The following is a 12,219-nucleotide window of genomic DNA, read 5'->3' as shown; positions in this document are numbered from 1 at the left end:
TGCGATTTATATAAGGTTTTTAAAACTTTTAGCAGAAAAGAATTAAAACCTTAAGATTATTAAGAATTAAAATCTATTTAATATTTCGAGAACCGAGAATGCTTTGCCTCGAGAATACTCTGAATAAATCATACTGCGCGGCAAATGTCACCGAGCGATCGAACGAGATAGGTAATATTTACCGACTTATACACGGCGGCGTGGAACCAACGCTCCGAAGACTGCACGTGCTGCTGTGACTGTTCTGTTTATTATAAGTCGGCCGATTGTTAGGAGGCTGAACGCAGACCCGCTCAGCGATGCGGAATCGCGGCGTCGTCGGTTTGTGATAAATCATGCTTCCTGCACACTTTTCTCGTCGTCAAGCCGCGACGCGTCTTCACGCCTTCATCGCCACACATACACGGGTCTCTTTTCGCGCGGACAATTTCGATTTTCGTTTCTCGACGAGCGAAACTCGAAACTCGGGGGTCGATGGTCCCTCGCGGTCGCAAACGGATCGGAATGCACTCGACGATCGACGCGGCTCCGAAACGCGAAAAAAAGGGGCGAGACAGACCCGATACCGACTTGACCGCTCAAGAAGCCGCGGAATTCGCCGCTCGTTTCGTTTCGCAGTTGAAGGACTGACGTGCGAGAGCGGTCGCGAATAAGCGGTATGTCGTTTGCTGTCGTACAGCTGCAGCTGCGGGCGGTACCGGACCGATACTGCCGGCCAGGAGGCCCGATGTGGAGTATCTCGCGAGGGAGCAAGAGCGGCGACGGCGGCGACGGTATAGTGGCGACTAATACGATTCGCCTGGCAGCGGCATTAGGCACGACTGAGCTCAGGCCTGTCGGTGCTCCGACTCCGCTCCGTAATAACAAAGCGTATCGCGAACCTATCAGAGGCTGCTTTGATTCCCTCCGGCCGCCTGCACGCGCGGCATGGCGCGGCGCGGCGCGATGCATCCGCGGCGATCAGCTGTCGCTGTGTGCGCAACCGCGATACGTCTCGCGAATGCAATTCACGACGAGAGATGTAGAAAGTTTTGCGAGTTCTTAGGGAGCTCAAATGCAAATGTAGAGATAAATGAAATAAGGGGGGAAAACACGGTCTGCTCCTTTAACGGAGTAAGTAGCGTGACGACATCTCGCTCTCTTTCTTGCATTTTGATAAATAGAAAGTTAAGGGGGAGCATCACGAATGATTAACAGAAATGTGTATAAGGAAGTGTTAGATAATAAAATCACGCAAGTTCTCTTTTGGATGTAACTTAATTGTCATTTGCTTGCTTGATCAATGTGGATTCGAAGATCCTAATAAAGTATAATGGGATATTTGAAGTCTCTAGATTTTCTATATGCTATACTTTATCATCCAAAAAATCTTAAGAGCTCATAAATGTAGAAGAGAAGACGTGAAATTACAGTGTTAGCAGAATTTTTTGATCGAGCTATTACTTTCAACTGGGTAATAATTTTCGAGCGAAAGAACATCGAGCGCGCGGACAATCACTTTCGGGAGAATCGCGCGTAGGAACATCTGGCAGATGTCCCGCTTCGAGAAACAGAAGCTACAAGTGCCTCACAGTTATTTCTCGCGTAGTTTAAAATGATACACGCAAGTTATACTCAATTTCACAACGTATCGCCACACTTTCTGCCTTACATCAGCAACGAACGTGAGACTTTATGAATTTTCAAGCGCTGCTCTGACCGCTCGTCGGCAAAGGAATTCTCCGTTCTGCTTTCTTAAATCGTTCCCGCGCATCGAGCTTTTTACATCGCCGCGAAATATTTCGAACGATATCAATGCATCAAACAATGCCCGAGGTTTTTCCACGTCCTTTCATATTAAGGTAGGCTTGTAATTCTGCGTTTACCCACGATCAACAAACTTTCTCACTCTGTTTTGGAATGTGGCTACGTACACTCACGCGATATGAAATTTGTAGTAACGATATTGTACCACTGCGCGAATATATTCACAAATTATATATTACCTATGTATAGATTTGTCTTGAAAAAAGGTGAACATTTATTGTCAATGTAGGTCAAGAAACGCGTTGCTGTCGAATTAAATGGAGTAATTGAGATATTTTGATAAATAGACTAAATACAATGAATTTTGAAAGATAAAGTTGACTACTTTTTGTGATAGTCATTAAATAAGTATAATCATTAATAATTTATTTATAATAATAATAATAATTAATTTTTATCATGAAAAAATGATTACTTTATTCCGTTTATCGATACTTTGATGCCATATTTTCGATCTTGCTTAATATATTTCTAATGTAGATATAAGTATAAGATAACATTTTATCGTAAACTGTAATAAAACTGTAACGTTCTATCGTAAACTGTAATAAAACTGTATATGCTTCGATAAGTTTACTTATTACGTAAGTTCGCAGGCAATTAGAAGAGAAATTAATTATACAATTATATAATTGTGCTTAGTAACTCAATTATGTAATTGTATAATTAATCCTTTGACTGCATAAAAATGTACACAATACAATAAACTCATCGATGTGGAACGATTATTCAAAGCGGATTCGTTTTTCTATATTCATCTCTAACCACACAACACCTGGAGTGTTCAATGCTAACGAGGCGCTTTTAATCCAAGCGAAAGAGAGAAAGAGAGGGACTGCTTCGCGATTACTTCGTATTCCGATGATGTTCCAACAAAGCCTCGTTTGTTACCAATGACGACCGCTCGCGCGTTCTAATTACGCACTGCATCTCGCCGTATTCGCGCAAGTAGGTGGCTGCGTTACAACGGACGAACAGCGTCGAGTCTCCGCGATGTAAAGAGAATCCGAAGACCCATCTTTGGCATCGGCAATGTTATTGAATCGAAGCAATTTCTCGCCCAAGGAAATTCGATGCGTTATATTTACGTGGACGCAATCGACGGTAAAAGCATATTTGTCCGCACGATATTCTCGGCAACGCGGTATAATTAGTGGAAAGGAAATTATTAGAAAGACCAGCAATTCATTCTTGTATGTACGACTCATGTGTGTGGATTTAAATTTTATGGTACATTTCCGACACTTTTTAGATATTTTCTAGAAATACTACATTATATGTACTTTTTTCTTAATTTTATTCGAGTCCTTGAAAAATTCTTCGTTTTACTTTATATCTGTTTTCAAAAACTACTTATATTTTTAGAATTTTATATTCCAGAATAGTTTTAATTTTGGAGATTTAGTTTCAAATAATTTTATTATCTAAGATATCTGTTTTTTAAAATTTCACTGATAAATTAAACAATTTAAGAATTTTTTGTTTTTCATGTTTTCAGATTCATAATAATACGAAATAATAATACCAAGAATGTTTGCATGAAAATAAAAATTACTTTTCAGCAATATTATTGTTTTGAAAGAAGACAGAATTCTTCAAAGTTAGAGTGTCTCAAAGGAAGCTTTATATGTCGTTAACAAAAACAGAACGCGCCGTCCGATAAATCTAGCGAATCATCAAGAATAACCACGTTTGTTGAACTCGCCGAAGGATCAAGGGCTCTCGTTCGGCCTCCATCTCGTCGACCGCAAAATGCCGTCGTCTAAATACGCCGTATTTCGCCGCTAACGAACTGCCAGACACTCGAACCTCCTTTGGACCGAGTTAATTCGTCGATTCATTCCGCGAAAACGTCGACGCCGCCGACTGCGCTAGCTAGTCTCATTAGCACGTTCGTGAAAACGTACATAACCATACCAATGAAAATACTATTATTCGACCGCATACGACGAAATAGTTATTACTCGGAAAATATCCCGTAATACACTCATATATTTTAAGCTAGCTCTTCTAAACCAGCTAAAGCTTTCATATAAATGAAAGATGAACGATAACGATAATAACAATTTTACAAATTATGAATTTTATTGCATCAAAATTTCGATTTAGATTATAAAAAGTGTTGATTAGAATAATGCAATTATGGATATTTAAATAAATGATGAATCTAGTTAATAATCTACGCTATTTCCCAATCCATATTACCATGGCACATTCTATTTTTGAACTTTCTATCGCGGCATCGTTAATTTTCAAGTTAAAAGAAACGTGATAATAGTTAAATATTAATTTTTCGTTTAAAATAATGTGACGTACGTTCGCAAATTCGAAATAAGTATAAATGTACGAAGTTTACGTGTTGGCACACACTTTGCAGGATATAGGCACGCGTATGAATGAAACAATGCGGTCATAAATATAGAGGTATGCGCGTGAATCATCGATAGGGTAGGACCGTTGGCGGAATGGTACGGTCACCGTTTTGCTGTACACGCATCCGGTATCCGGTTCGAGCACGATGTCAGCGGTCGATGCCAATGAACCGTGATCGAATTCCGATTTCAATCGCCGGTCTCTGTGCGAGTAACGTTCGCTTTCTTGCAGAATGTTTCAATTGCAAAACGGTATATCGACACGCATTAAAATTATTTCTTGAGATCGATCGTTGTATATAGCGAGAAAAAACAGGTTTATATAGACAAAAAACGCATTAAAATCATTTCCTGAGATCGATTGTTGTATATAACGACAAAAAACAGATTCATTTGAAACTTCCAATTTTAATCAGCGTTAATTTTATACAAGAATTATGTATGAATGAACCAATCGACTTCTCATGTTCAAGTAACTTTTAATTAAAAATAAAATTAATATAAGTATCAAAGAGAGAGAATCTTGTTAGAAAATTTTTCAGATAAATTATTTCAAATATTTAATCAAAATTTGCTTTAATACAAATCTGTTTTAAAAGATTACGGGTATTAAATAATTTAATAAATTCAATATTACGGTGTTAAATGATTTAATATTTAATATATTACTGTATAGAAATATAATAAATTTCTGGAACGACTCTGATTCCATGAATTTTTATAGAAAGACTCATCTACTCAAGAATTTCTTAAAGGGCTTTTACATCGGAAAATCATGTAGAAGAGATCGAAATAGTTAAAATAATCAGTTTTTTCCACCGATTCTCAGAGGAGGGTAACAGTCTATTTTAATCAGTGCTTCATCGGAGTCTAAATCTAAGCTGCTATTCTCGGCACATGTTTTACTACAATAAACGTGACAAAGGCATTTAGCTATCGCCATCTGTTGGAGAATGCAACGGGCTCCGACTTTTCATTCAGTACATTCGATGCAACAGGACCGATATAGACAATATTGACAACACACATATATTAACTATGCGGTAATTCTACTTAAAAAATATCGCCTTTCTTAAACTGTGCATTCTTTTTATGCTTTATTACGCAAAAACATATGTACCTTTCTGGCAACTTAAAAATCGTAAATATTACCTTAACGATTTTTCATTGAAAATATCTACTTTTTAAATAAAATCTAATATTTTTTTAAAATTACTCACCCTTCTCCCTGAAGTCTATTATCTGCTACTTGCATTGGTAACGGTGCAGTTAGCTGCCTGACTAATTCGTCCCTTTCCCTTTCCTTTTGTTGGATAGTCTCCTGCAATCTTTGCTTCTGTTTCTGGTATTCTTTAAATAGGCCACCGTTGTAACTTTGTTCGAGGTTGTCGTTAGGAGCCACCATCGCTCTAATCGGTATTACGGATGGGTCTGTAATTTTGGCTGCGATTCCCGTGGGCTTTTCCGTCAAGGAGTCCCTTCTGGAACTCCTGGCAGTCGAAGGCGCCGGCGATTCCCTTCCAGCCACTCTGCGTTCCGGCGTGGATGTCGCTGAAGGATCCACTTCCACACCTATAAAAAAAAACATAAAAATTACGGGTTACTTCTAAAATAATTTAGGAACATTCTATGTAATATGGAACTACTTTAACAAATCCGTCGTAGAAATAATAAAATCAATCAAAGCTAATTAAATTAATTGAAATAATTAAACATGTGTTATTAAGTACATGCTATAAAATATCGATTAAAAATCTAATCGTTCTTTTTCATTCAAATGTTTTGTATGATATGTGCACGTAGCGATATTATTTAAAAACTTTTAAATGTACTTCTAAAATGTGTTTTATAATCTTACCGTCGGGGCTTTTGGAGTGCCCTCGAGTTCTCGGCGGAGCCTTAGGTTGAGCATTCATTGTGGTCTCTTGTATCGAGGGTAGTTGTTGAAACTCGGTGTAATTCGAGCTAAGGAAGACATCACCCTCGTTTTCGAAGAGCCTATCGACGCTAGTATTCATCAACTTGTTGTTCTTGAAACCGGTTAAGTGGAAGCTAGCGAATGATGACCTGGACATCGGGTTTACGTCGCCGACGGATAGCGCCATAAGTGCCGCCGATGGTATGGATGTGTTCTTGGGACTCCTGGGCCCGAGGCCAGCCTCCAGAGCCGGCACTAAACTACGAGACATCATATCCGCGGCGGATCTCGGCCTGGTAAACGGCATGGCGCTGTGCGGAAACGTCTTCGGTTTGATCGGCGTTATTAGCATATGTTCCGTCCACGAAGTCTCCAAGGAGGGCCTCTCCAGGCGCTCCACGTCGACGTTCAGGGTTCTTTGTGCAAAGGGTACAGCGAACGTCTCGGGAGGTATACTTTGAAGCCATGAGAGCAAACTTAAGTCCGAATCGCTGAACCCCACGGACCCATCCAGTAGCCTCGAGAAACTCATCTCTACCTATAACATAAGAGAGAATGCACGGAATTAAAAATCGAAACAAAATTAAATTATAAAATGTAAATACTATAAATAATATAAATAAAAGTATAAATACTATCAAAAATAAAAATAATGTATAAATATATGTAAATATTATAAATATATATGTATAAATAAACAATTTAAAATTGTATCCAGTAATTATATAGTTTACGTGTATACAGAAAAAATAAAAGTAACTTTAATTTTAATTTTGATATAATTTTGGCAAATTTTATCCTTTAATAAAATAAAACAAAAAGAAAAGATAAAGAGACAAAAATCACCTGTTCGCTCTCTTTCGACCCGGTAGCTTTCGCTTGGCAATAATTTACGCAGGATTCGTACAAGATGCCTTTGATGACGAGCTGAATGAGCCGATCGTTTTTCGCTGAGGTGATCGGATGCGCGGGGTCGGCGCTCTTCCTGTCGCCCGGCAGGAACTTCTCTACCAAAGGGTGAACCTCGCGGAAACATTGCACCCTCGCGTTACTGGGATTCCAGTCCTTGTACTGCAGATGATCCGTCAGCCGCGGCAGAGTAAGCAACAGGCACAGGCTGCTGTATTCTTCCTTAGAAGGCGCGACCTTTTCGAGGTCGCTCAACACCTTGACAACCTCCTCCACGGCGTTGTCGACGCTGCCGTTCGTCCCGGCGGCGATAACGTTCGCCTCGGACTTGATGCACAGCAGCTCGACATATTTGTGGCGCAGAATCGAGTACGTGAACTTCCTCATGTCGAAATCCGACAGCGCTTCCAGCGGCTGGATGAACTCGAGCACGTCGTCCCATTGTCCGTCGAGGATCAGCTGGCGCAGGAACAGCACGTCGTCGCTGTACTGGCCGTTTATCACGCCGGTCTCGCGCTCGAGCGAGAGCTGCGAGATGTGAAGGTCGCGGCTGTGGAGAAACTCCAAGGTCAGTCGCACCACGTCCTCCTCGCGCAGCGTCAGGTGCGCCGCCGGCATCACGTACCGAATACGCAACCTGGATCATTTCATTAAAAACATAAATTGGCGTATAGTGCCTCGCATCTTCATGCACTGCACGAAGTCATTGAGATATACTTCGTAAAAAAATTTCTACCAAAGGATAAATGAAAAATTTTGATGCTGACATTGAGTTTTGATTATTCATGGAACGTATAATCGTCTCTTCTGATAATGAAATCATTTTACAAAAATACATTTCAGTTTCTGCAAAATAATTGTGATCATTCGAATTGTAATAGGTTTGTCGAGATACAGAGAAAATTTGAAAAATTCATAATATAACGTTTACGATTTTATAATCGGATATGACATTATGGAAAAACATGTAATTGTCGCACACTTAAAACTTAGGAAGAGTCATATTAACACGAGAAAACTAAAATGATGTAAAATTAATATATCAAATTCGTTTAACTATCAAATTAAAACTTTTGATTTTTAACTTCTTATCTTAAAAAAAAAACTTTGCACAAACTAGGCAATACGTATTACGAAAGTGATATTTCATTCTGAGAAATATTGAAGTTGCCGCAAATATTACTAGCAATTTAACACGATATTACCGTATCGCTAGTAGATATTACTATGTATATAATATCTGAGAATTATGAAATTGCTTCAGGAATTTACCTCCTGGTTTCAAGTTTCGCGTGCTATAATATAATGCGGGAAAATGAAACGCAGACGAAAGATTGCTTAGCGATATTTATATTCAGAGTGGCCCGCAGCGAGAGAGAAGTCTAGGTTCTAGATCAACGTCTCGGCATCCAGCTACCCACTTATGCGATAATCAGGGCACGTCTGTGGATGCGCTGGCCCCGTAGTGCAACGAACTTTCGAGGAAGTGCTATTTCGTGCATTTCATACATGCATATCATTACTGAGTTTCGTAATCGTGCATTTTACAACAAACGAAAGTCCGCGCGCGAATAGAATTGCGTTCACACGAATCCTGATGATCGTTTTACAGTTCTTTTACGAGCTGGCTGTTAGGCAAATGCGTGGTGTTTACGACATAACGCAAGTACACGCTTTTTTTGCCAAATATTGCCCAATAAATGTAGCAATTTGCATCAACCATATTTTCAGAATACATAAACATTAAACATACTTTTTTTTAATTTTAATGACGTCTGTACTTTTTGTCCAAGGACGGTTTCACAATGTGCAAACTGATAAAATCATGGAATACGCAAAATTCAAGCTAACGTCAGCGATTCTTTTTGGGTTATTTAAGTGGGTTATTCAAGTTAGTGGGTTATTTAAGTTAGTGACAGTGAAGAATCGCGTTAGTCTCAAGTGAGACTGTAAGAGCTACACGACGTTTTCGCATCAAGGATTAGTGAGTAAACTTTTCTGATATATATTTCACATTTATTTAATATTTTTATGAGTCTTTGTCTTTAACTTCTGGAACTAGAACTTTTCAATAATTAAACCATATATCATAACCGTTAGACAGAATATTTGTAGAAATTAATACAATAAAATATTTATTCCTCTTTTGTATTTTTCCTCTAAATCGATTTTTACATTACCACAATAATATTCCATAGTAAATCCATAAATATATCATCTTTCTTTCGATAATTTTAAATTGTTAAATAAATAATTTAGGGAACAAATTTCTGCCATATCAAACATCTGTTCGAAAACAATCTGCTTAAAGTTTCCTTAATTATTTCAGTTCTTAGCAGTGACAATCTCGTTAGCAAATATCGCACTTGCCGGCGTCCTCGTTCAACCCGGCTATGAACATCAATACGATAGCAATCCACGCTATTTGCAAGATCAGTCTGCTCCGCAGTACACAGTCTCCGACTGAACAGTATCGCGCGGAACAATTACCGGACCAGGAATCGACGCGATATTTTTCGGGAGTTAAGACGGTAAATATTCCAAAGAACAAGAATAAAATTTGACATCTTTAAGTAATAACCTAACGCTTATCTTGAAAGACGCGTAACTCCAGCTTATGTACGAGTTCCAATGAGACGGGAATATAAATAATTGTACCGATATTAATACACTTCAATGTAAACTGTTCAATTACAGATAAGTGGGTGGAGAACCGTCAGATCAAGAATGACTATATAACAAATCCATGTTCATTCGGTTTTTATATGCACCCTGGACGTACATACAACATTCCCAACACAATGCAAAGTATGATTCACCAGTTTTATACAAATCTTAAGTCTTCAACCGCACAAGACGAGGTATGTTGCGACGATTTATTTCAATATAGACTTTTTATGAGATTCGCGCAATATATATATCTTCGAGTTCGTGGAAATCGGACGATAATGATTATAGTAGTAAATTCGTTTTATGTGCTTAAGAATTTTTATTTTTGTCCGATCTATAGAAATTTAATTGATTATTACGACCGAAACGATATGGATTTCTTGCGTAAATATTTTTCAATTAAAATCTAAAAATTTAATTAAGTTTTTCAATTTAAATCTGATTAATGAAATACGCTATGTGCACATATTTGTCGCATAAGACAAATTGATAGGTGTTACATATAGGTGTTTCAAATTAAATATTACATTTAAAATTATCAAATTAAATAAAATTTGAACTTTCAATAAAATGATAGTAATATAAATAAAATATCGCGAATGTTAAGTTAATGAAACATTATACTTATACCATTTTCTCAGATCAAGTAATAGTATCCTCATATTATCATGAGCATTTACCAAAGATTGAGGATGGCCGACATACACCGAGGGCCGTACATATCCATGACCTGCTCCTATTCTTGCGAAATGCACATGGTGTGACCTCGGTAAATAATAGTGGTACGGTGGACGATGTGGATGCTTAACACATGTGAACGACCATCGGCTTGGTTCGATTCATATAGGGATACACCGCCTAAACTCCCGAAAGATATCGCATCGATTCCTGGCTCGGTAATTGTTCCGCGCGATATTGTTCAGTTGGAGATTGTATCCAGTGCTGCGGAACAGACTGATCTTTCAAATAGCGTGGATTACTATCATATTGATGTTGGTAGCCTGCAGATTGAACTAGGCTATCCTCAATACGATAGTAATCCACGCAAGAACGTCGGCAAGTGCGATACTTGCTAACGAGATTGTCACTGCTAAGAACTGAAAAAGAATGATAACGAGAAATTATCGGCAACCAATGATTCGCAAATCGAGGCCAATGCAGGGGGAATAGAAAACTACTTATTTCAGCTCAAGACGAACATCGAAATGTTCAACGCAATAACTTCAACCGATCCAAACAAATTGAATCTAAACTATAACTTAAAATTGTATATTTGCGATATGTTGGTCTAGTAATATTAGTAATAGTACAATAAATGTAAATTGAATAATAATAAGTGTATAATAAGTTTAACGTCTTATAAGTTAGCGGAACAAAGTGATCAAAATCGGATTTTTATACGGCAGATTTATTATCATAGGTTGGCAGAAAAGTTATTTGCTAGCATGATTTTCTTACTAAATTATTTTACAATATACTATTGAGAAATCTGATCTTCTTGCTTATTTTAAAACGTTAGAAATATTAACTTTTATATAGCGTTGCTTGTTAGGCGAGCGCCGACGTAGCGCTATTCTTTTGTTAGTCACTCGCGTGATAAGTTCGTGAAGTAACGGATTCTTCTACATTGTGCTTCATCTGTCTCGGCAAGACAGTGAAGAAGTTATTTTACTCGTGAACGGTATTGGATTATTGCGTTCTTACATATATATCGGCTTCTAATAAGATACATTTGATCTATGCCGAATATATATCGTTAAGTGTGTCGAGACTAGATAGATCAAATAATTCAGACCAGATAAGATCTGTGTGAGTTCATAAACCAAGCCTTTCTTCTCTTTAACACTTTCTTTGACTGTGTGATATTTCAGTTATTATAAAATTATTTCAGTTATTTATAAAATAATTATAATTATATACATTGAAGATGATGCAAAGAAAAAGAAAAAAAAGGTGTTCCTATAGGAACTATAGTGCTATCATTATTAACACAATTCTAAAATATAAAAAAGATAATAGATATTAATAGATTATAAAATAATGTCGAAAACTGCTTCAATTTAACAAAAAATTGCAAAAAAGTTGTTGGATCATGGACAAATTAAACCAACATCTTTATATACGTTTGTTACTTGTGACAGATACAATTTACGTAAATTATTAGGCATTAAAATATCTGAATCAGATTTGTGCAACAAAAAAAAATTCTTTTCTGCAATGTAAAATATATAAATATTCGTATGGTCTATGATACAAAATATCTTACATAATATTTAAAAAAAGAGAGAAAAAAAACTAAACATTTTTTTACAAATTTTAATAAAACGCATTATGTATGTTACAGAAAATCAGAAATATGAACATGATCAGCACGGCAGAGCCAAGCCAGGACAAAACATTACAAATTCCTTTTTACTTTGAAATGACACCGAAAGCTTATCAAAACGCCTTGCGTTCCAAAACAATGATGCCTTGCGATCCATTTTACCCTCATTGGGAGAACGCTCATACTCGAATAAGTGTCAAAGACGAAAGATTCAAGGA

The 12,219-nt window shown here is 37.4% G+C and overlaps 1 protein-coding gene and 1 long non-coding RNA gene across 4 annotated transcripts in view; one reads left to right on the top strand and one right to left on the bottom strand.

Annotated features, from left to right (window-relative positions):
- The window catches only part of LOC112455690 (WD repeat-containing protein 47), a 68,251-nt gene that overhangs the window by 40,119 nt on the left and 15,913 nt on the right, over window positions 1-12,219 (bottom strand). For all 3 annotated transcript variants that reach the window (XM_025017786.1, XM_025017784.1, XM_025017785.1), the window contains exons 2-4: window positions 6,943-7,642; window positions 6,037-6,634; window positions 5,399-5,750 (exon numbers count right to left, since the gene is read on the bottom strand). In XM_025017786.1, coding sequence (XP_024873554.1) covers window positions 5,399-5,750; window positions 6,037-6,634; window positions 6,943-7,623 — 1,631 coding nt within the window. In that variant the 5' untranslated portion in view covers window positions 7,624-7,642. The remainder of the gene's footprint in view (window positions 1-5,398; window positions 5,751-6,036; window positions 6,635-6,942; window positions 7,643-12,219) is intronic.
- On the top strand, window positions 8,926-11,540 carry LOC112455694. The gene is made up of 4 exons (XR_003040886.1): window positions 8,926-8,989; window positions 9,335-9,536; window positions 9,703-9,866; window positions 10,317-11,540. It is a non-coding gene; the product is annotated as an uncharacterized LOC112455694 (long non-coding RNA).

This window comes from Temnothorax curvispinosus, unplaced genomic scaffold, assembly GCF_003070985.1.
Source record: "Temnothorax curvispinosus isolate PA1 unplaced genomic scaffold, ASM307098v1 QBEX01006321.1, whole genome shotgun sequence".
Lineage (NCBI taxonomy): Eukaryota > Metazoa > Arthropoda > Insecta > Hymenoptera > Formicidae > Temnothorax > Temnothorax curvispinosus.
Note: the sequence above shows the minus strand (reverse complement) of the source record. Positions and strands in the feature narration are given on the sequence as shown.